Below are 25,975 nucleotides of genomic sequence, written 5' to 3' on the forward strand. Positions count from 1 at the left end.
GACCCCTGGGGTTTTGGAGTCGGGGATACAGAGGATCCGAGGACCGCTATACTCCAACTGAAAAGGAGATACTGGCAGCATATGAAGGGGTCTGAGCTGTTTCAGAGGTGAATGGGACTGAAGCACAGCTCCTCCTGGCAACCCGACTGCCAGTGCTGGGCTGGATGTTCAAAGGGAGTGTCCCTTCTACACACCATGCAGCCGATGGCACATGGAGTAAATGGGTTGCACTGATTACACAACGGGCTCAAATAGGGAGCCCCAGCCGCCCAGGAATATTGGAAGTGATTACAAATTGGCCAGAAGGCAAAGATTTTGGAATGGCACCAGAGGAAGAGGTAATGTGTGCTGAAGAGGCCCCACCGTATAATAAAATACTGGATAATGAGAAGCGATATGCCCTGTTTCCTGACGGGTCCTGTCACATTGTGGGGAAACATCGAAGGTGGAAGGCAGCTGTGTGGAGCCCCAGACAACGGGTCGCAGAAGCTGCTGAAGGAGAAGGTGAACTGAGTCAGTTATATATATGTAAATTCGAGTCAGTTATATATATATATATATATATTTATATATATATATAAAAAAAATATAGCTGAGCGAGAAAAGTGGCCAGTGCTCTACCTCTATACGGACTCATGGATGGTGACAAATGCCCTGTGGGGGTGGTTACAGCAGTGGAAATGGAGCAACTGGCAGCGCAGAGGCAAACCCATCTGGGCTGCTGAATTATCTGGAAGAAAAGGATCTGGGGGTTCTAACTGACAAGCAGCTGAACATGAGCCAGCAGTGTGCCCAGGTGGCCAAGAAAGCCAACGGCATCCTGGCTTGTATTAGAAATAGTGTGACCAGCAGAAGTAGGGAGGTGATAGTCCCCCTGTACTCTGCACTGGTGAGGTCGCACCTTGAGTATTGTGTCCAGTTTTGGGCACCTCAATACGAGAGAGATATCGAGGTGCTGGAGCGAGTGCAGAGGAGGGCAACGAAGCTGGTGAAGGGCCTGGAGAACAAATCCTATGAGGAGCGACTGAAGGAGCTGGGACTGTTTATTTTGAGGAAGAGAAGGCTAAGGGGAGACCTCATCACTCTCTACAACGTCCTTTCAGGTAGTTGAAAGGACATCGTAGAGACGTTCGTGCTGGTCTGTTCTCACAGGTAATTAGTGACAGAACAAGAGGGAATGGCTTTAAACTCCAACAGGGGAGGTTCAGACTGGACATTAGGAAAAAATTTTTCACAGAAAGAGTGATCAGACAGTGGAATAGGCTGCCCAGGGAGGGGGTGGAGTCACCATCCCTGGATGTGTTTAAGGGTCGTTTAGATGAGATGTTCAGGGATATGGTATCAGGGAGAACTTTGTAGAGTAGGGCTGATGGTTGGACTTGATGATCCCAAGGGTCTTTTCCAACCTGAATGATTCTGTGATTATGGCAAGATATTGCTGCTCGGGTAGAGAATCTTGTTATGAAAACATGCCATGTAGACACTCATGTACCCAAGAGCCAGGCCACTGAAGAACATCAGAACAACCAGCAGGTGGATCAAGCTGCTAAGATTAAGGTTGCTCACGTGGATCTGGACTGGCAGCATAATGGTGAAAAATTCATGGCTCGCTGGACCCATGACTCCTCAGGCCATCAGGGAAGAGGTGCAACATATAGATGGGCTCGTGACCGAGGGGTGGACTTAACCATGGATGTTCTTGCACAGGTAATCCATGAATGTGAGACATGTGCTACGATCAAGCAAGCCAAGTGGTTAAAGCCCATTTGGTATGGAGGATGATGGTCAAAATATAAATATGGGGAGGCCTGGCAGATTGATTATATCACGCTCCCACAAACTCGGCATGGCAAACACTATGTGCTTACAGTGGTGGAAGCTGTCACCAGATGGTTGGAAACATATCCTGTGCCCCATGCCACTGCCTGGAACACTATATTAGGCCTTGAGAAGAAAGTCTTATGGTGGCATGGCACGCCAGAACGAATTGAATCATATAATGGGACACATTTCTGAAACAACCTCAGAGACGCCTGGGCCAAAGAACATGGCATTGAGTGGATATATCACATTCCCTACCATGCACCAGCCTCTGGGAAAATTGAGCAATACAATGGATTGCTAAAAACTACACTGAGAGCAATGGGGGGTGGAACTTTCAAACACTGGGATGTGCATTTAGCAAAAGCCACCTGGTTAGTCAATACCAGAGGATCTGCCAAGCAAGCTGACCCTGCTCAATCAAATCTCCTACATACTGTGGATGGGTATAAAGATACCGTAGTGCACATTAAAAATATGCTGGGGAAGACAGTCTGGGTTATTCCTGCCTTGCGTAAAGATAAACCCATGCGTGGGATTACTTTTGCCCAAGGACCTTGGCGCTATTGGTGGGTAATGCAGAAGGATGGAGAAGTCTGATGTGTGCCTCAAGGAGATTTGATTTTTAGGTGAAAGTAGCCAATGAACTGAACTGTCAAATAACCCTGTTATTGCAATTGGTGCCCCCCAACATCCTCCTGCCACATCCAAATCCTCCTGCTCCACCGATTGAGCCAACTCCACCTCATTCCTCCAGCCTTAAAGACTGTCATGACAGATGGAACCCAAATTCTGGACTAAATGATCTCGGTAGAAATTTTGGAAGTATGGCGCATAGACTGAGGGAATTATATCTGTGCGACTCGGTAAAGGGATCGTGATTCCTTAGAATGTATTTTTAACCTGAGCATAGTGTAAATGGTATGGAATAAGGGGTGGAGACTGTCCTGGTTTCGGCCAGGATAGAGTTAACTTTCCTTGGGCTGAGAGGGAGCACAGCTAGAGGGCCAGGCCCGGATCGGTCATTGGAGTATTTCATATCATATGACATTATGCTCAGCATATAAAGGAGACGCGTGATTTCTGATTTGCGTTTTCCAGTCGGCACGGTGGAATTTTCTGATGCGGTTGGGATCGCTGCTGTGGTAGGCTGCGTACCGGTCGCCGGCTGGTGAACAACTGCATTGTATATTACATGTTTGGACTTACTATTGTTGCTGTTGTTTTGTTACTATTACTAAATTTTTTTTTTTTTCAACCTACAAATTTCTTTTTTTTTGTCCCTCCCCTATTTCAATTTATGAACAATTCCAGTGCCTAAGGAAGTCTTCCTAACACTTCACTTCAGTCTCTCTTCATGCAATTTTATTATGCAACTTTTCATTCCTGTCCAGTGTAGACATGAAATAAATATTGTTCCATTGCTTATGCAACAGTCTTGAATGCTGTTGTCATGCACCTCCTCAGACATCTGTACTTTAGGATAAAATAAACCTCATTTCTTCCAGTTTTTCCTCAGGTCTCTGAGCATTCTTATAGCTCTCCATGTCATGTTTTCAGTTGATTTGTTTGGATGGGAGAGTCCTGTATATAGTGCCTCTGAACTCTAAGAAATAAATCAGGGAGGGTTTAAAGGAAGGAAATAGCTTCATTAGTGAAGAGGGGTTTTTTTTGTTTGTTCTTGTTGAGTTTTTTTTAAACAAATCTTAAGTTAAATATCAGGGAGAATTTCTCCATGGTCTGCCATATTTACATATCTTCTAACTATGTCTAACTATATCGATCTAAATAGAATTTGCAAAATTGTTCCAGTTGACTACTACAAGTAGCTTTGCTGTTCTCTCAGAAAAAGACTGTCTAAGAAGCATAGGGAAACTTGTGTTGCTTCCAGACAACAGAGAAACTCATTCCCAACCCTAGAAATGGGACTGTTAACCCCTGGTTTATTTATGAATAATAGCTTTAAAAGGAAATGAAAGGCAACGAGGATTTTATTTTGGCTGAATTATTCTTTTTTGCTTGATGCCAACAAGTGCATTCCAGCTGATCTCTATTCTTATTGCTGTGATTTTTTCACTGTAGTATTTTTGAAGGATTGTCATTTTACCCACGTTTCCTAGATATCCAAACATGCAGGTGGCTATAATGAATAGTCTTGGTGATGTATATTACAAAAGAGAAATCATTATTTCTTTCCTTCTTTCTTTACAATTTTCTGCTTCCCTGTATCCTTACTTCTCTGACTCACATATTTGTATTGATTAATACACCACATCCCTGCTAGATTTTTGTCTCAGATCTGTTTCATTTGACTACCGATAATGAGAGGCCACAAATTCATCATTCTTTATGACAGGACACATCATCTGAGCAGCAGACAGTGCAAATGTGTCCATGAAGCAGTGGGCAGCTTTATAGTCACCATTTATCCTGTAGCTGGAAGAGGGATATAAGTCAAAGGGGTCAGTGGTTTGGCGTCAGGGGCCAGCAGTCCCTCCCAATTCCTAGCTGTGACTTTGACAAAGATCCTGCCTGCATCACTGGGCAAATCAGAGAGTCGTGCACAACTCTTTTTGCTGCCTCCAAAACAGGAATAGTAGTAGTATGTATCTCATGGAGGACAAACTGTGAGGTTACGGTGCTTAAGACTTTGAAGATATGTACCAGGTTGTGGTTGTGATATCTGTTATACAAATGCCTCCTGTTCTGCCTGAAAGTAGAAGGAAATCAGTAACCTTTGTACCACAGGCTAAGGCTTCCCTGATGACATCCCTGGAGAGTAAGTTGTGGAGCAGAGCCAGAGGAGAAGAGGACACTCATCTTTGGTCCTGCACAATCAATACTAAGAAAACCAACGTGCATAAGAGACTTCACCAATTTTCCCAGAGGGCTTTTCTGTCCTGTGAATTAGGTTTCTTGGGTGAACTGCCGAGCCAGTCTGTCCCAGACCTACTGCCCTGCACATCTGTCCTTGCGTCCTGTAGACCTCATGGCTTTCAGTGAGCAATGTGGAATCATAGAATGGTTTGGGTTGGAAGGGACCATGGGCAGGGACATCTTTCACTAGATCAAGCTACTCAAAGTCCTGTCCAACCTGATCTTGAACACCTCCAATGATGAGGCATCCACGGCCTCTCTAGGCAACCTGTTTCAGTGTCTTACCACTCTCATCGTAAAGAATTTCTTCCTTATGTCCAATCTAAACCTACACTCATTCAGTTTAAAACCATTGCCCCATGTCCTGTCATTACAGGCCTTGGTAAAAAATCTTTCTGTCTTTCTTATAAGCCCCCTTTAAGTATTGAAAGGCTGCAATAAGGTCTCCCTAGAGCTTTCTCTTCTCCAGGCTGAGCAACCCCAACTCTCTCAGCCTGTCCTCACAGGAGAGGTGTTCCAGCCCTCTGACCATTTTTGTGGCCCTCCTCTGAACCCACTCTAACAGGTCCATGTATTTCTTGAACTGGAGGCCCAAGAATTGGATGCAGTACTCCAGGTGAGTGTGAGGTGGGTCTCGCAAGAGTGGAGTAGAGGGGCAGAATCATGTCCCTCGACCTGCTGGCCGCCTTTTTATGCAGCCCAGGATACGATTGGCTTTCTGGACTGCAAACGCACATTGTCAGCTCATGTCCAATTTTTCACCCAACAGTACTCCCAAGTCCTTCTATGCAGGGATATTCTTAATCCATTCTTCCCCCAGTCTGTATTGATATTGGGGATTGCCCCAACACATGTGCAGCCCCTTGCACTTGGCCTTGTTGAACTTCATGAGGTTCACATGGGCTCACCTATCCAGCCTGTCAAGTTCCCCCTGGATGGCATCCCTTTCCTCCAGTGTATCGACTGCACCACACAGCTTGATGTAATTTACAAAGTTGCTGAGGGTGTGCTCAATCCACTGTCTATGTCACTGATATCGCTCCATCATAGAAGGCCACCAGATTAGTCAGGAACAATTTGCCCTTGGTGAAGCCCTGTTGGCTGTCTCTAATCACCTCCCTGCCTTCCATATGTTCTGACATATTTTAATGTGAACGAGGTGAGGCTGATTGGTCAGTAGTTCCCAGGGTCCTCCTTTTTATCCTTTCTAAAAATGGGTGGGATATTTCCCTTTTCTCCAGTCACTGGGGACTTTGCCTGACTGCCATGACTTCTCAAATATGGGGAGTGGCTTGTCAACTGCATCATCCAATTCCCTCAGGACCCTGGGATGCATGTCATTGGGTCCCATGGACTTTTGTATGTTCAGGTTCCTCAGGTGGCTTGCTTTTTTTTTTTTTTTTTTTTTTTAACATACCTGCAGAAGCCCTTCTTATTATTCTTCTCATCCCTTGCCACGTTCATCTCCAACTGTGCCTTAGCTTTCCTGATCCCATCCCTACACATCTGGGCAGTGTCCCTATATTTTTCCCAGGATACACATCCCTGGTTCCACTGCCTGTGTGTTTTCTTGTTAAACTTTACTTTGAGCAGGTCTCCTGCCTTCCTTGCTCACTTTATTACACATGGGAATCAAGAGTTCCTGCACTCTAAGAAAAACGTCCTTCGTATGTGTTGGTAAACAACAGGTCTAGTAATGCTGCTCCTCTGGTCAGGCTGTCTATCACCTGGATTAAGAAGTTATCCTTGATGCACTCCAAGAGTCTCCTGGACTGCTTACAGCTTGCTGTGCTGCTTTCCCAGCAGATGTCAGGGTGACTGAAGCCCCCCAGCAGGATCAGGGCCTGTGAGCATGATGCTTCCTGTAGTTGAAGTAAGAATGCTTTGTGAACAGGCTGCCCTTGATCAGGTGGCCTGTAGAAAATGCCAAGCACGAGCTTTCCTTTGTTGGCATGGACCCTAATTTTTACCCATAAGCTCTCAACCTGTTCATCACTGTTTTTCAAAGGCAGCTCTGTGCAGTCAATCCATTCCTTTATATAGAGGGCAACCCCCCCTGCACCTCCTTTCTTGACTGTCCCTTCTGAACAGTTTATAGCCATTGATTGCAGTGCTCCAGTCGTGTGATTTGTCCCCCCAAGTTTCAGTGACTGCAATTAGGTCATAGCTTTCTAGCTGCACAGTGGGTTCCAGCTCCTCCTGTTTGTTACCCATGCTGTGTGCATTGGTATAGAGACACTTCAGCTGGGCTGTTGACCTTGTCACCTTTTCAGAGGAACAAGCCTCAATTCCTTTGAGGCAATTCGTACGTGTTTCCCTGTTGGTTCCTAATACATCAGCAGCTCTTCTCTGTTGCTCAAAACTCCATCCCCTTCCCCCCTAAATCTAGTTTAAAGCTCTCCTTATGATTCTGGCCAGCTTGTTGGCAAAGACCCTCTTGCCCCACTTGGTCAGGTGAATCCCATCAGCTCCCAACAGGCCTGGCTTTATGAAGGGCTGCCTTAGAGGATCCTTGGGAGTTTTCCATAGTCAGAAACTTCCCTTGCAGATATTATGACTTCTGGAATTCTCTAGGCATGTCGATGTGTGCATACATAAAAAATATATATAGGTTTGTGAGAAAAAAGACAGTTAATTAAAAGTTACTGCTCCAGAATGAAACTGAAGCAAACAAATATGCAGCTTTTGACTCTTAGATTAAAAGCAACAGCAAATAGGCCTGATGAAATATTTAATTAGCTAAAATCTGCATGCAGACTTTTCAACCTAAATTACCGATTGTCCTGGTTTTGGCTGGGATAGAGCTAATTTTCCTTCTTAGTAGCTAGAATAGTGCTGCATTTTGGATTCAGTATGGGATTTGGTATGAGAAGAATGTTGATAATACACTGGTGTTTTCAGTTGTTGCTAAGAGATCAAGGACTTTCCAACTTCCCATGTCCTGCCCGTGTGTAGGTGTATAAGAAGCTGGGAGGGGAGAATGGCCAGAACAATGGACCCAAATTGGCCAGTGGAATATGCCAATTCATATAACATCATGCTCAGTATATAGATGAAAGATGGCCAGGAAGCTGGGGCTCTCTCTCTTCCAGGAATGCGATTTCGGGATTTTCCCTCCTCTGGTATCACTAGCCGGGAACAGGCTGGGCATTGTTTGACAGGTGGTGAGGCGATGGCACTAAGGCTAACACCAATGTCTGTGTTTCCAGGAGCTGGCATGGATAGGGGTATGAGACAAGGGGTAGGTTGGAATGTGGAGGGAGACAAGAAGTGCTATTGCTCCACACAGCCAAAGTGCTGGGGAAGCACAGTAGCACCATGCCTTGAGCTTTCCCACATTAAAAGCATCAACAGTTGCAAAGCAAAGAGCATCACTTCAATAAGGTCACTGTGAATGAATTTGCAGATGAATCTGAAATTACTTTGAACAGGTCCAACCACCTGAAGAGAGACTAGACAGGTTTGTCTTTGAAAAGCTTATTCAGCTAGCTTTGAATTTTTTTTTTCCTTTGTGTTCTATTTATGCCTTTTAATTCAACTCCCTGTATTCAGCATGCAGCATGTAAAAGACCAATAATAGAAAATAATTTTGGTACAATTGCATTACTTTCTATTAGTCTGGGCTGTCTTATTCAGTCTTAATAATATGCAATGGCAGTCTTAATATGCAATTGCATAAACATTATTTAATATCACAGTTGCCTATAATTGTTGAATTTAGGAATGTAAAAGAGCATTCAAAATAAAGCTTGTAGCATCTCAGTCAGTAAAAAAGTGTGCCAAGCCATGACTGATGAGTTGTCTTCTAGAGGAAGTGGAAGATAGTCAGGGATTCAAGAGCTGAGCTAAAAGAGATGTATATTCTGTTAAGAAACTTGGATCTTAGCTTGATAACAAGAAAGTTTGAGTCTCTGTTCTTGCTGAAGTATAAAACTTGCCTTTTAATCATGCAGAAAAAAAGAATTTCTTGGAATCTACAGCAAATACGTGAGTCTCATGGGGAAAGAAGTCTTGTGTAAGTGCTTTTTGAGAACAAGGTATTTAACTAGTGAAAAAATACATCCATCCTAAAAGGAAAAAGAAAGAAGATTCAGTATAGGCTCAAAATCCAACAGAGCTGATGCTGACTGGTGATATGCACTCACTGTCCTGCTTTTGACTGATGGTGTGCCATTACCATGTCTCTGCACAGACTGGTCTTTGTTTCTCTGGGAACAAGGACTTGAAGCAAGAAGAGCCAATGCTAGTGCAAGATCTATTGATACATCTTCCTATTAATCAACATCCCTTTTCATGGAAGAAGTCATAGTTATTAAGGCATCAGCACAAATGTAATCACTATAAGCAATCATCTTTACCTGAGCTGCCTTGTAACACTTGACTAAGCAGATATATCCCTGGATTAACTACATGACTCCAACCACAAAGCTAAAATTGTCTGGTTTTGATAATTATTACTTCTATTGCCTCCTAGCATGGCTGAGCCATTAGCGGTAACTTCAGGGATAATTCAAGTGATGTGTGATGCACATAAATGTGTGGCGAGGAGGATGTGGGATATGGTAGCCTCCAAGAAATCTTTTTATAGTTCAGAGGGTAAATACACATACAGTAGATTGCTTATATTGTCAGCACATTAGGTTGAGGGAGTAGATGGATACAGTGACTGTGACCATCTAAACTAAAGTCTGGGAATACGTGCTAACAATGCCATGCCAAGTGCAAACCAGAACCATATGTTCTTTCTGATTCTGTATTTGCAAGCCTTTTTTTTACCTGAGACTGCTTAAGTGAGTGTGGTGGATTGACCCTGGCCAGCAGCCAAGTACCCACATAGTTGCTATGAGTTCCTATTGAATATTCTGCTTTACTGTCCTAGAAATGTGTAATGGACACTTTTCCATGCCATTGCTTTATGCATGGTAGAAGCAAATGATGACAAAAGAGCCTCCTCCTGTGAAGCAAAGAACAGCAAGGATGAAAGACTTAGAGGAGTGCGCCTAATTGCATAGCCAAGAAAATTCACCCATTTGCTGTAAAGGAAGGGATTTGACCCTCATACTAAAGCTGTATTAGTATAAAAAGACTGCATTGTTTCCAAGAAAATGTGTATTTGTCTGATTGCTTTTTGGTGTCATTAGCTTGACAGTCAGAAAGTTTGGAGACCTAATGACAATCTCTAGAAAAAAATGAAGTTCTTTTCATGTGTTTGCACTCTATTTCTACTGCACACAAACTCACATGCACTTGAAAAATGTGTCTTGTGTGCCATCTGAGGGACCAACAGTTTATTGGGCTCTGCATTTCATTGGAAAAATCTTCACCAAAACCTTAATCCTGGTAGCTTTACTAGTAGAATCAGTCTTTTGAGGATTTGGGTGATCAGTAAGGACATACCAGCCTTGGTATTAGTATTTCATTTGATAAATTGCAGAGATCTAGTCTTCACTTACGTTTGTCAACAGTGACTTTCCAGTGAAATACAAGGCATTTGAAAAATTGCTGCTAATGTTTCAAGCCAGTGGAGGAAGTACTTTTTCAAACAATGGCAAGATTTCCCTCATGCACCATTAAACCAATTTGGGAGAAAAGAAAGCAGGATAGGGGTGTGAGTATGCTTGAGCCTCTAAAGCTGTAGTTGAAATAGCCACATGCCAAATTATTTATGTTTTATTCCTGTAAGCCATGCTATGTAATGATAAAGTGCTTTTGTTATGATACCGTGAACCACAAAACTGTAAGTTTCTTTTTCTTTAAAGCTGCCCTTTCTTGGCTGATGTGTCTGGGCCTGTCCTGGTTCTTATCTTGTTCCTTAATTGTGTGTGTGTGTGATATATCCTCCCCATTTTTTCTCCTGCCCTCCATGAAGCATCCACAAGATCTGCTGTTGGTTCCCATCCTCTCTCCCTCTACATCCCCCAACTTTCCTGCAAACACAGATGCCATCTATGTGCAGGTGATACTCAGATCCCCATCTTGCCTCTGCACTGTCCTCTTCTGTTCAACCTAAAACCTGTCTGGGGCTCCAAAGGAGTGGCTGTTGATTCAGAGTAAACACAGCTTTGTCTTCCCCAAAGTCCTATCTGCTTCTCCCTTCTTTGATTGCTGTGAACACTGCTGTCACCCTGCCTCTCACTTTTGCCTGCGGGAAAAACACAGGTGTCATCTGAGGATGCCATTCTAGGACATGTGAATGCTACCCCAAAATCCCTGGTTACCATGGATGGAGAATGATCTGAAAATTGATATTTGTGGTCTCTTGTCAGCTCTTCAATGGGCAGATTAGGCAAAATGTCATTGTTTAATGGTGATGCTCATTTTCTTTGAATTCTGAATGTAAACTAGATGATATAACATAGAATTAGCTAGCAGGGGTTCAATCGCAAGAGTTCAAATGTTATCTGCTCTGATCTTGGTGTTAGATCGAAGGCCCCTGCAGCTCACATAAGTGGAACTCTGCTAAGCAGGTTGGTTATTTTTACCCATTTATAAGGTTTTATTTCCATGGTGCTTTCATTAAAAATACAAAGCACAAACTGAGAAAAACCCCAAAATTATCACTAAATTACTGATGAAAATAAACCTCTCTTCTCGAAGGTCATTAGACTTGGATATTGATGGGGCCTCATAAGGCAGAGAAATGTTCACCTGGGCTGGACAAGCCCTTGTAAAAAGACCCCAGATCTCATGGTGGAGGTGGGAAGAGCGTTTTCCACTGCTCTTCTGAGTGTCTGCCTTGCACTTACTGTAACTGTGCAAATTGTCCTCTGGATTTTGGCTCTCAGCCATTTTGTCCTTCAGGAATCATAGAGTTTCCTACATTAGGATGAGCCCATCTCCTCCATGTCTGTTGTCACGTTATAATGCCACCTCAAATGGAAGGCAGATGTTTTCTGGCTTTGTGGGGAAAGGAATTATTGCAGTGTGATCAGAGTAAGGCACAAGGTAAAAAAGTTAATGTGTGTATTTCATAGCTTATTTCTGAGAATGATAGGAGTTAATCAAATTTGGAGATCTTTCCCAGTGACACGGTATGCTAGACCCTGATGTGTTTAGGCTAGGTGATCTCTAGTACAAAAATTTATATCACGTTCCCACTCTTAATGGCCAGATGTATAAAATTCCTGAGGTAAGATCAGCAAGGGACATAAAGAGTGCTCTTGACTAGTGGGATGGAGGACAAACTGGTCAAAAAAAGAAAAAAAATAATTGTCTGAGGGAGGGAAAATGTTCTGAGTTACAGGAGAATCTTTGTTTCTAACTCTAGGTCCTTCTTCAGTTATCAGCAATGATGATGATTCGGCAAGTCCCCTCCATCACATTTCAAATGGCAGTAACACTCCATCTTCTTCTGAGGGGGGTCCTGATGCAGTCATCATTGGGATGACAAAGATTCCCATAATTGAAAATCCCCAGTACTTTGGAATTGCCAAAAGTCAGCTCAAGCCAGACAACTGTAAGTACAATTGCCTATATGTAGTTCAGTTTTTTGTTTTTTGGTGCAAGTGCTGGGGCTCCTTAGCAGTGCTAACAGAAAAATGGTGTAAATTCCTGGGAGTAGAAGGGTGGAATTAAAATGTATGCAATTCGTTAAGGAGTACTTTGGTACATGGGATGAACTACTTTACATCTGTCAAAGCCAAATTCAGCCCTTGTGATGAATCAATGAACTCAGCAGTGTTAGGCTCAAAGCCCAATCTGTATTCCATCAAAGTCCCTGGTAGTCTTTCCATTAATTTCAGTGGTCTTTGGCCAGTCCTGTGCACCTAATGTATTCTTGGGATAAAACACATCCTGGGTCAGAACCAGAAGTCAATATTTATATTTGTGGCTAAAACAGTGTTGATAACATACCAGTGTTTTGCCTATTGCTTAACAGTGCTTGCACAGCATCAAGGCTTTCTCTTCCTTTCCCCCCTCCCCCAGTGAGTAGGCTGGAGGTGGACAGGAGGTTGGGAGGGGACAGAGCCAGGACAGCTGACCTGAACTGACCAAAGAGATATTTCATACCATATGACATTATGCTCAGCAATAAAAGCTCAATGAAAGGAGGAAGAAAGGAGAATGTTTGTGGCTATGGTGTTGGTCTTCTCAAGCAACTGCTACGCATGCTGAGGCCCTGCTTCCCAGGAAGTGGCTAAATATCTGCCTGCTGATGGGAAGTAGTGAATGAATTCCTCTTTTTGCTTTGCTTGCCACACACAGCTTTTGCTTTCCCTTTTAAACTGTCATTATCTCAATCCATGCATCTTCTCACCTTCCATTTTCTCCCTGTCCCGTGAGTGAGCAAGAGGCAAGAGGGGTTTAATGCACCACAACATGAAATGCTGATTTTTGAAGCAGCAATCAACACTGCAGCAAATAACTGAAAAAATATCTAAAGAATATTGTAATTAATAGTAACTGCACTACTTACTATGTTTCACCTGTACATTAAGGTCTTTAACTGTTTCAGAGAAGGTTCTTTCTACCTCTTTATGCTGTGAATTTGTACATATATTTCTGAAGTGTTGCTGGAAGCCCGATCCGTTTCTCTGAGAAGTCATCCTAAAGATTGCCAGTGCAGTTGGTGAGCGTTGGATGTGCAACTAAGTGATATTCATATCTGTATACTGACTGATTTAGCTTCACAACACAAACTGTAGTTTAAGGGCATACAATCTAGGTCAGAAACCTTTTCCTCCAGTTTTGCATAGCTTAAATAATATAATAGGCGCCTTCCTTGATCTGTGCATGGGTGTGTGCATGCATATGCATGTGCAGGACTTCAAAGGGTGTAAAGACTGGTGCCAGGCTACCCATTTGTCTTGTGAACATTAACAGAAATCCAAAGCTTGATATTTGCACTAAACACAATCCACATAAGTATCTTCCTGCAGTGCAACAGGATGCATTTTCCTGCATTTTTATTATACATTCCTGATGTTCTCTCTTACCATAATTTTGTTGTGTGGCGCTATTTTGTAATTAGAAATAACCCATAATCTCTTCTACCAGAAGGCATTTGAATAATCTGGTATAGCATAAGCAATGGAATGCATTAAGTACTCACCAAACTGCTGATAACTGATCAGAACAAGAAAGATGTTATATAGATGCATTAATTCCTGTGAAAAACAGAAGCCACTAGGGAATCACAAATGGGCAACATGTCCACTAGAGCTCTCTAAAGTTATATAAAAGGACATGCTTTTAAATGAGGCTCCTGTACCTCCACTCCCAGCTGCATTAAACATTATAAGCAAACAAACATTAGTGACTACACAGTATTTAACTTTCAGCATTAATGCTGAAACAACATACATGGTGTTCTGTGAAAAAAAATAAACCCCCAAACTGTACCAAAACCAGAATTCTCTCACATTTAGTAAGCTGCATATTAAGTACAGAAGCATTAACTCACAGATGACAAGTGCTAACTAGGTCCTGATCCTGAAAATACATAAGTCTGTGTTTGCTTTTGTGTGATGCGATGAAACCCACATGGTGTCAGGGAAACTAATCATGTACAATACATGAAGTTCAACTTGTGCATAAATGTTTACAGGATGAGGGCTCGAGACTTTGCTATGGTGCTCCTGGGAGATGTGCAGAGCTGACACTCTGCGTTCTGCTACATTGCCATGGTGGTTCAAATCTTTGTGAGAATCAATCAGGTAAATGGCAGTAGTATATAAACTGAGTCAGAAATCTTCTACCACACTGAGCATGTGTCCAATAAAGAGGGACATTTAAATTGTCTAGGACAAAAAAGGTCTTCCCATAAAAAATTTCACATACTCTTTTTCTCTCTTAGATCTCTCGCCAGATATCTGTTTCTGAATAGTGTTTTAGACTCCACTGTGAAGTATTGGAATTTCATGTGTTTAAAAGAAAATTAAAAAAAAATTATTGCAATCAATTTAATTTAAAATTCCATCAGTGTATCAATAAATCAGTACTTTTCAGAGTCACAGAATGGTTGAGGTTGGAAGGGACCTCTGGAGGTCATCTGGTCCAACTGTCCTGCTCAAGCAGGGCCACCTAGAGCCAGTTGCCCAGGATTATGTCCAGATGGATTTTTAATATCTCCAAGGAGGGAGACACCACAACCTCTCCGGGCAACATGTTCCAGAGCTCCGTCACCCTCACAGTAAAAAAGTGTTTCCTTATGTTCAGACAGAACTTCTTGTTTCAGTTTGTGCCCATTGCCTCTGGTCCTGTCACTGGGCACCACTGAAAAGAGCCTGCCTCCCTCTTCTTTATGCCTTCCCTTCAGGTATTTATATACATTGATAAGATCCCCCCCCAAGCCTTCTCTTCTCTATGCCTAATGCAGCCCCGGATACCATTTGCCTTCTTTGCAGCAAGGGCACAGTGCTGTCTCCACCAGGACCCCCAGGGCCTTTTCTGCCAAGCTGCTTTCCAGATGGATGGCCCCCAGCACATAATGGTGCATGGGGTAATGTTCCTCCCCAGGTGCAGGATTTTGCATTTCTCCTTGTTGAACTTCATGAGGTTCCTGTCAGCCCATTTCCCCACCCTGTTGAGGTCCCTCTGGATGGCAGCACAACCCTCCTCCCGGTTTTGGGTCATCAGCAAACTTGCTGAGGGTACACTCTGCCCCATCATCCAGATCATTAATGAAGACATTAAACAAGACTGGACCCAATATTAACTTCTGGGGTACACTACTAGCTACTGGCCTCCAACTAGACTTTGTTCCACTGATCACCACCCTCTGGGCCCAGCTGTTCAGCCAGATTTTGTTCTACCTCGCTGTCTGCTCATCCAGCCCATATACATCAACAGCTTCTCCATGAGGATCTTATGGGAGATGGTGTTGAAAGCCTTCCTGAAATCAAGGTAGGCGATATCCACTGCTCTCCCCTTATCTACAGGGACAGTCATTTCATCATAGAAGTTTATCAGGTTGGTCAAGCAAGACTTCCCCTTGGTGAATCCATGCTGACTACTCCTGATGGCCTTCTTGTCCTTAATGTGCCTGGAAATGGTTTCCAGGATTAACTGCTCCATCATCTTCCCAGGAATCGAGGTGAGGCTGACTGGCCTGTAGTTCCCCAGGTCCTCCTCCTTTCCCTTCTTGAAGATAGGAGTGACATTTGCTTTCCTCCAGTCCTTGGGCATTTCTCCCAATCACTATGATCGATTGAAGATTATTGAGAGTGGCCTAGCAATGATGTCAGACAGCTTCCTCAGCACTCATGGGTGTATCCCATCAGGGCCCATGGATTTATGTACATCCAGTTTGCTTAAGTATTTCCTGACCTGACTCTGTTCCACCAAGGGTACATCTTCCTTACTCCAGACTTTCCCCCAGTCTCTGGGACCTGGGATTCCTGAAGGCTGGTCTTGCTAGTAAAGACCGAGGCAAAGGCAGCATTCCATACCTCAACCTTTTCCATGTGCTGTATAACCAAGGTCCCCTGTCTTGTTCAGTAATGGGCCCACATTTTCCCTAGTCTTCCTTTTGTCACCTATGTACTTATAGAAGTCCTTCTTGTTGTCTTTGACATCCCTGGCCAGATTCAATTCCATGTGGACTTCAGCCAAATGGATGCTCAGACATGCATCCCTGGATGCTTGGACAACATCTCCATATTTCTCCCAGGTTACTTATCCCTGTTTCCATCCTCTGCATGATTCGGTTTTTTGTTTGAGTTTGGCTAGGAGCATCTTGCTCATCCATGCAGGCCTCCTGGCATTTTGTCTGACTTCCTGCTTGTTGGCATGGACTGCTCTTGAGCTTGGAGGAGGTGATCCTTGAATATTAACCAGTTTTCTTGGGCCCCTCTTCCCTCCAGGGCCTTGTCCGATAAAACTCTTCTGAGAAGAACTTTGAAGAGTCCAAAGTCTGCTCTCTTGAAGTCCAGGATTGTGAGCCTGCTTTTTACCCTCCTCTCTGCCCTCAGGATCCTCAACTCCACCATCTCATGGTCCCTGCATCCAAAACTGACTTTGACTTTTACATCCCCAATGAGCCCCTCCTTGTTGGTTAGTATGAGGTCCAGCAGAGCACCTCTCCTCATTGGCTCCCCTATCATTTGGGGGAGGAAGCTGTCAGTGATGGACTCCGAGAACCTCCTGGATTATGGCCAGCTATGTTGACCCCCCAGCAGATATTGGGGTAGTTGAACTTCCCCATGAGGACCAGGGTCTGCTTCTAGCTGGCTATAGAGGGCCTCATCCACTTGTTTTTTCCTGGTCAGGCAGCCTATAACAGGCACCCACTATAATGTCATTTTTACCTGTCATCTCTTTAATCCTAATCCATAATCTCTCCGTTGGCTCCTCTTCCATCCCCAGGCAAAAGTCCATGCATTCTAGCTGTTCTCACATATAAGGCAACTCCCCCTCCTTGTCTTCCCAGACTGTCCTTTCGAAAGAGCCTATATCCCTGCATTGGAACACTTCAGTTATAGAATTCCTTGACACTTGTGCCTGTTCCTCTCTATGGAAATCTTTTATAAAAGGTGAAAAATTTATATGACCTGAAGAGAAACCAGATCCAACCATGTCTTCTTGATCACAACAAGACTGTAGCCCTGCAACTGCACACAGATCTCTATCTCATCATGTTTATTCCCCATGCTGCGTGCATTAGTGTACAGGCACTTTAGAGAGGCAAGCATGTTGATTTCCCAGAAAGGGTTTTGGCCCACCTGGGCCCCCATGCCCTTGACTACTGCCCCCAGAGCTCTGTAGTCACTTTTGATCCTGTCCAGGTTTCCCCTGGCAGTATCATTTGTGCCCACATGGAAGAAAAGCAGAGGGTAGTAGTCAGAGGGCCAGACAAGCTTTGGCAGTCCCTCCACAACATCCTGGATCATGAGCCCCATCAGGCATCAAACCTCTCTAGTTGATAGGTCAAATCAGCAGATGGGTGCCTCTGTCCCCCACAGCAGGGAGTGACCCATTACGATGACTCACTGTTTCTTCCTGGTGGTCTTGCATGGTTTAGGGTTAGGTGGACAAGGTCCTTTGCTTGTAGGTACATGTGGGTCCTCTTGAACTTTGAGGGCGGTGAACCTATTTTGCAACTGTAAGCCCTTAAGTGGGGCAGGAGCTTTCCTCTTGGTGCCAGAAGTCACCAGCTTCCATCCTTCCCTGTCTTCAGAGGTTGAACTTACCATTCTACTAGGGGTGGACACTGCCTGTGTCTCTGCTGCAAATGGGATGTGAGACTCTTCAAGCTGCTCTATCTCAGAGAAAATCCTGTCTCCCTTCTCCATCTTCTCTGATGCTGTGTAGCCTACTCACTTCCTCCATGAATTGTAGGTACTTTCTGGGAATAAAGAGCACAGGGGAGAAAGATGGCTATGATTTATGGTAATATCTATTAAGGCTATATAGAACATCATACATTTGTACTAGTTATCACCATAAAATTAACAAGGTACTAATTGGTTGGAGCTGCCAACTAATCCTGCTTATGAGTGTAACACTTCTGTTTGTCATGTTCATTATACTGACATAGTATGTCAGATCCTGAATGAAGTTCATTCAGCCATTTCTGCCATTCTTTTTGTTTTCTCTGGTATGCATGTGTGCTGCCATTTAGGGAGGGTTCACATCTCTGAAAAGACTGCATCTGTGTGCTTTAAGAAATATGTTTCTTGGGTATCTGTCCAACAGCCACTTCTCCAGAAACAGTGGGCTGTGGGAGGGCATTCTTCAATTGAATCTCTCCTAGTGTTTTCCTCTTTCTTGGAAGCTGACTGGGACAAAATGTTAAAAGCTCTTTGAACCTCTTCTTCCCTTTCCTTCTTTTTTCTCTCTCTTTCTGTCTTTCACTTCCATGTCTCAAAAGGCTGTAACTGAGTTAATTATGGTGTGGTAAATCAGCCAGTAAACTTCTATGCATTTTGCTGTGTTTGGGCAGCTCCTGTTCCTTAGTGACAGCTGCTTGGCTCAGCACACTGTAATTATCAACTCAAAAACAAAATGCTTTTAGGTCCTGAAAGTCTAATGGCAGAGACTGAACTTGTCCTCAGCCTCATCATGGGCTACAGCTTTAAAAGGTTCTATTTGGTTGTTGTTTGGTTGTGTTTTCACTGTTAGTAATGGAGCTCTGACAATTCATTAACATGCTGGACCCTGTAGGAAGCTGTCATTACCCTAAAGGAGTATGGGTCTTTTTGTTATTTGTTAGCTGCTGACATGACATATATACAACGGGGTTACATAGTTGCTGGATAAGGGAAGAGCAACTGACATTATCTACCTGGACTTGTGCAAAGCATTTGACACTGTCCCGCACGACATCCTTGTCTCTAAATTGGAGAGACATGGATTTGATGGATGGACCACTCAGTGGATAAGGAATTGGCTGGATGGTCACACTCAAAGAGTTGTGGTCAATGGCTCAATGTCCAAGTGGAGACCAGTGATGAGTGGCGTTCCTCAGGGGTCGGTATTGGGACCAGTGCTGTTTAACATCTTTGTTGGCGACGTGGACAGTGGGATGGAGTGCACCCTCAGCAAGTTTGCCGATGACACCAAGCTGAGTGGTGCAGTCAACACGCTGGAGGGAAGGGATGTGCCATCCAGAGGGACCTGGACAGGCTTGAGGAGTGGGCCTGTGCAAACCTCATGAAGTTCAACAAGGCCCAGTGCAAGGTCCTGCACATGGGTCGGGGCAATCCCAAGCACAAATACAGGCTGGGTGATGAGTGGATTGAAAACAGTCCTGCAGAGAAGGACTTGAGGGTATTAGTGGATGAAAAACTGTCTATGACCCAGCGATGTGCACTCGCAGCCCAGAAAGCCAACCATATCCTGGGCTGCATCAAGAGAAGTGTAGCCAGCAGGTTGAGGGAGGTGATTCTCCCCCTCTACTCCACTCTTGTGAGACTCCACCTGGAGTACTGTGTCCATCTCTGGGGCCCCTAGCATAAGGACATGTACATGCTCAAGTGGGTCCAGAGAAGGCCACGAAGATGATCAGGGGGCTGGAGCACCTTCCTTATGAGGACAGGCTGAGAGAGTTGGGGTTGTTCATCCTAGAGAAGAGAAGGCTCCAGGGAGACCTTCTAGCGGCCTTCCAGTACTTAAATGGGGCTACAGGAAAGCTGGGGAGGGACTCTTTATCAGGGAGTGTAGGGATAGGATGAGGTGTAACGGTTTTAAACTGAAAGAGGGTAGATTTAGATTAGATATAAGGAAGAAATTCTTTCCTGTGAGGGTGGTGAGACACTGGAACAGGTTGCCCAGAGAAGTTGTGGCTGCCCCCTCCCTGGAAGTGTTCAAGGCCAGGTTGGACGGGGCTTTGAGCAACCTGGTCTAGTGGAAGGTGTCCATGCCCATGGCAGGTGGGTTGGAACTAGATGATCTTTAAGGGCTCTTTCAACACAAACCATTCTATGAAGATGATGATTTTCAATTAATGCATCTGTGTTTGTTCTTCACTAAAATAAAGTTTTATTTACTTGTGGAAGGGGATTTATACATGTCAGTGAAAATTTACAAAGTCCCTATATAAACAGATGTCTGAAGAAAACTTTGCTGAGCAGCAAACCTAGATTTCTGTTGGCTGCAGTGGAACTGAGGATCCCTCTGCTCCTGCTTACCTGTGTTTGGCTTGCTAGCTGGACAGGCTACATGCTAACTAGTTGGCTGGTGCCTGGTGGTCTGCAGTCATGGTGGCATAGATAGCATGGTGTTGCCTCTGATCTGCTAAGGGGCAAGCAGACCTGGGCTTTATTTGGTGCAGATTTATTGCAAGGAGCTGTATGTTGTTGACACTATTGCTCCCTTGTCAAACTTATTTGATGTTGTCCAACAGACTCAAAAAGTGAGAGGTGTGCAGGCACTGTCATTATATAAGATTCTTCACATCAGGAATACTAAAAATTCCCGTGGCATAGTCACTTTAATTTGTATGCCTGGTTTTATATCACATTGGAACCTTCTGAACTAAAAGGGGCAAAATTAGTTAATGTTTCAAAGAAACAATCTAAAAGATCACAGAAACAGAGGGGCATACAGCTTTATAGGAACCTGCTAAGTCTTTGACTCTGCTACCATGTTATATTGTAGAAATGCTCAGTATGTGTAAAATGTACATGTTCAGTGGCCCAAAATTTAATAATAATGTCTTTAAAACCCTCTATGCATAGTACACAATAAAATAACAAAGAAGGAGTCCTCCTTCTTATTTGTCTGAAATGTAGAAAAATATAATCATAGAATCTATCATAGAATGTCCTGAATTGGAATGGATCCACAGGATCATCTAGTCCATCCTGACTCCACACAGGGCAACCTAAACATTAAACCATATATCTATAAGCATTGTCCAAATGCTTCTTGAACACCAACAGGCTTGGGGGCATGACCACTTTCCTGGGGAGCTTGTTCCAGTGCTTGACCACCCTCTCAGTGAAGAACTATTTCCTAATATCCAATCTGAACTTACCTTGATGCAGCTTTACGCCATTCCCTCACATCCTATCACTGGACACCGGAGAGGAGAGATCAGCATCTCCCTTTCTGCTCCCCCCCACGAGGAAGTTGTAGATAGCAATGAGGGCACTCCTCAGCCTTTTCTTAGCTCCTTATAAGTCAAGCCCCTAATTCCTTTCACCATCTTTGTTGCCCTCCTTTGGACACATTCTAATATTTCTACAGCCTTCTTATATTGTGGAGCCCAAAACTGCACACAGGACTTGAGGTGAGGCTGCACCAGTTAGCTATACTATGCCTAATGCACCTCAGGATATGGTTGGCCTTTTTGGGCCAGGACATATTGTTGACTCATATTGAGCTTACCATCAACCAAAACCCCCAGATCCTTTTCTGCAGGAATGCATTCCAGCCTCTTGTCCCCCAGTCTATATGTACATCCAGGATTACACCATCCCAGAAGGATACTGTGAGAGACCATATCAAAAGCTTTGCTAAATTCCAAAAAACCCACATCCACTGCCTTCCCTTCATCCACTAAGTGGGTAAGCTTGTCATAAAAGGATATTAAGTTAGTAAGTTATGACTTTCTCTTCATGAACCCATGTTGGCTTTGACCAATGACTACATTGTCTTTCAGGTGTTTTTCAATAACTCCCAGAATAATCTTCTCCATAATTTTACCAGGCACCAAAGTGAGACTGACAGGCCTATAATTACCAGGGTCTTCTTCCTGGCCCTTCTTGAAAATTGGAATGACATTTGCTAGCTTCCAGTCAACTGAGACCTTACAAGATTCCCAATACCATTGATAAATAACTGAGAGAGGTCTTGCAATAACATTGGCCAACTCTTTCAGTACCCTGGGATGAATCCCATTGGGCCCCATAGACTTATGTGCATTCAGTTGCAGCAGCAAATCCCATACAAGTTCAAAGTCAACTGGGAGCTTATCCATAACCCCAGTCACAGTCCTCCAACTCCAGAGGTCCCAGGGCCCATCATTGGTGTTAGACAGAAGCAAAGAAGGCATTAAATGTCTCTGCTTTATTTTCATCCCTAATGTCAGCTGAAAGATAACACTATCAACTGAATGGAAGGAGATTTACCATATTCTCTGCTAGATCTGCCAGTATTATATGAAAGTACATGCAAATCCAAGAGGGGAGAAGATAAAATTTGTCACACTTTTTGCAAGGGAAATGGTCTGGGAAAGTCCTGCTGTTCCCACTATCAAGCCACAGTCCCTGAATGTATGAAGTTTCTTACAAGTCCTGCTTCTCAAAGTGGGATCCTGGGATGCTTTTCAGACTATGCCTGTTTCTGAAAACAAAGGCAGAAAAGAGTTAATACTTTGAAGCCAGTATGTCCTAGGAGATACACGACACAGTACTTCTGCATCCTTTCCTGAGTGTTTCTGTTTCTGCAGCACAGAAGATCCCAAAGATTAGTATCGTGCTGAGGGGAAGTATTTCCTGCTCTGATTGAGAAGGGCGCTGGTGAGATCATTGTTTTCAGTTAACTTAAACATAGAAGAGGGAACACAATAAAATAACATCAGCAGACATTTTCTATAGCAACTCGCATGCAATAGCCTTGAAGTTCTACAATGAGTAATCTTTTCAAAGAAGCACATTTTGATTCACATTCGCAAATCAATTGCGAAGTCAAAGGATGGTCAAAAATTCAGCACAGTTTTCGGCTTAGAGTTGATTTACTGCACTGTGTTGGAAAGCTGGTAGTGGGCTGGAAGCAGCGAAGAGAAAAAATACACACTGAATAATATCTGGCATTTATTTTGAACATAGTGAGCCAAATTTAGCTTTCCATTATTCTGATATATCCCAGTTGTTTTAGCACATAATAGATTAAACCTACATTTAATACATACTTAACACTGATATCAAAAACAATTTTAAGTTACTAAGGCTTGAGGGCTTTGCATACCTTAGTTTTCTTATGTAAGGTCAAATTCATTCCTGAAAAAAATGTCAACTTCAGTACTCTTGTTTTCCTGAAAGGTGAATTTAGCTCATAATGCTTATGCATTTAAAACAATGATAGCATTGTTATTCTAATTTATTATTAAGTAGTTCCTCTTTGATTATAAGGTTCTAACAGAGCATGGCAATATGCCTATCTGTAGCCAAACTGAAAAGTTCTTGGCCAAATAAAATAAATAAATTACTATATCAAAAAGGTGAGATAATACCCCTCACCAGAAATCAAATATAAAATCTAAAAGGCAGCAAACACTGACTTTCAGCCAGAGAGGTGCTAATCTAGCTACAGCAAAATTAATTTACAGCAGGCAAGAGCTGTGATACCCCCACCACTGTGGGGGAGAAGGACTGTCATCTGGGCAGCATCCCAGGAGTTGCAGCACTATATCATGGAGGGAAGCCTAATTCCCAGTCAAGGCAACAAAAACTTTGGGGTTTAAAATATAGATCCTGGGAGGATTTAAGTTGTAAACAAAGCATCTGAAAGGTTTAGCTATAACAACACAAATTTATCAGATTTATCATCAGATGTAGATCTTGACACCTAGGAAATCCCTACAGGTTTTCTCCTCACAGGTGTCTCCTGTTCTTCTTCCAAGATAGACCACTGCCCATGGAAGCACCTTCTTCAAGTCACCCATTAAACATCTCTAGTGTTAGTAGTTCGGTGAGCAGTGTTGATGGAGCCTGTTCCTGTGGCTCTCACTGTTCATCAAGCAGTGAGCCCCTACTGCAGCCAATCCGTAAAGACAGATCTCTCCCCTGCTCTGTTGTGTTCATAAGGTATATGGGAAAACATCTGAAACTTCTAGAACTTGTGATGTTGTAATTCGGTGAGGTGTTAAGATGACACACACAGTTGCATAATTTTCATGCTCTTTAGGAAACCTAGCCTTAAAAGGACTAGTGTGATCTTTGGATGTGCAGAGAAGTAGGGGGCTGATTTTATGTTTGTATTACAGCCTTGTGGAGAATGATAAAAGAATGTGGCTTCCAGTTGGCAAAAACAACTGGAAACAACTATTTTCTAAAGGATATTGCATATTTGCCCAGAGAAGAGCCATAAAAATGACTGGCAAACTGGAGAAAATGCCTTCCAGGGAGAGGCTTCCATCTCTTTGCCTTACCAAGAAGACCAAGAAGAATGTTGATTATGTATATCTATTCCCCCCTTAAAGGGGTTGTTTAAACTATTAGAGAAAGTCTCCTGAAAGCCAATGAGGGAGGTGAAAGCCAGACAAGCTGGAGAAAAAAAAAGTAGCACAGACTTTCAAATCAAGACTGGCACAACCCCTTTCTGGAGGTATTCTCCTACCAAATACAAGCCATTTCACTCAATACTATGCTCCATGTTGTGTAAAAGGTCATCTTAGATGGTTTAATGGTCACACAGGGAAGAGCTACAGATGTCATCTACCTGGACTTCTGTAAGGCCTTTGATACGGTCTCCCACAACATTCTTGCTGCTAAATCAGAGAGATAAGGGCTTGATAGATGGACTATAGATAGATAAGGAATTGGCTAGATGGCCACGTCCAAAGAGTTACAGTCAACGGCTCAATGTCCAAGTGGAAACCAGTAATGAGTTACATCCCTCAAGGGTCTGTACTGGGACCAATACTATTAATATCTTCATCAATTACATAGATACTGGATTTGCGTGCATCCTCAGTAAGTTTGCAGATATCATCAAGCTGAGTGGTGCAGTTGATTCACTTGAGGGAAGGAATGCCATCCAGGGGAACCTGTACAGGCTTGAGGAGAGAGCCCACATGAACCTCATGAAGTTCAACAAGGCCAAGTGCAAGGGCCTGCACCTGGGTTGGGGCAATCCCCAATATCAACACAGACTGGGGGATGAATGGATTAAGACCATCCCTGTGGAGAAGGACTTGGGGGTACTGGTGGATGAAAAACTGGACATGAGCTGGCAATGTGCACTTGCAGTTCAGAAAGCCAAATGCATCTTGGGCTGCATAAAAAGAAGCACAGCCAGCAGGTCGAGGGAGGTGATTCTCCCTCTCTATTCCACTCTCATGAGACCTCACCTGGAGTACTGCATCCAATTCTGGGGCCACGAGTTCAAGAAACATGTAGACCTGTTAAAGCGAGTCCAGAGGAGGCCACAAAGATGATCAGAGAGCTGGAACACCTCTCCCATGAGGAAAGGCTGAGACAGTTGGGGTTGTTCAGTCTGGAGAAGAGAAGGCTCCGGGGAGACCTTATTGCGGCCTTTCAATACTGGCACCGCGATTGCCTGAAAACAGATTTATTCTCTACTTCCCATGAACAGGCGATGTCGGGCCTTCTCAGGAAGCAGGGCTCCAATACGCATAGTGGTTGCCTCGGAGGACCAAGGGTGACCCTACCCCCTTCCTCCTTTTTCCCAGCTTTATACTGAGCAGACATCATATGGTCTGGAATATCCCTTTGGTCAGTTCGGGTCAGCTGTCCTGGTTGTGTCCCCTCCCAAGATCTTGCCCACCCCGTCCCACTGTGGGGGGGAAATGTCAGAAAGAGCCTTGGTGCTGTGTAAGCACTACTCAGCAGTAGCCACAACACCAGTGTGCTATCAACACCCTGCCAGCTCCCAACATAAAACACAGCACCATAAGGGCTGCTATAGGGGAAAACCAATTCCGGCTCAGCCAGACCCAGTACAGGGGCTTAGAAGAAAGATGGAGAAAGACTTTTTACCAAGACCTGTAGTGACAGGACAAGGGGCAATGGTTTTAAGCTGAATGAGGGTAGGTTTAAATTAGATATAAGGAAGAAATTCTTTCCTGTGAGGGTGGTGAGACACTGGAACAGGTTGCCCAGAGAAGCTGTGGATGCCTCATCGTTGGAGGTGTTCAAGGCCAGGTTGGACG

The 25,975-nt window shown here is 43.7% G+C and overlaps 1 protein-coding gene across 1 annotated transcript in view; it reads left to right on the forward strand.

Annotated features, from left to right (window-relative positions):
• Positions 1-25,975, forward strand: part of LOC141917553 (BDNF/NT-3 growth factors receptor-like) — a 243,026-nt gene that overhangs the window by 118,616 nt on the left and 98,435 nt on the right. Inside the window, exon 13 of the mRNA XM_074810810.1 lies at positions 11,966-12,154. Coding sequence (XP_074666911.1) covers positions 11,966-12,154 — 189 coding nt within the window. The remainder of the gene's footprint in view (positions 1-11,965; positions 12,155-25,975) is intronic.

This window comes from Strix aluco, chromosome W, assembly GCF_031877795.1.
Source record: "Strix aluco isolate bStrAlu1 chromosome W, bStrAlu1.hap1, whole genome shotgun sequence".
NCBI lineage: Eukaryota > Metazoa > Chordata > Aves > Strigiformes > Strigidae > Strix > Strix aluco.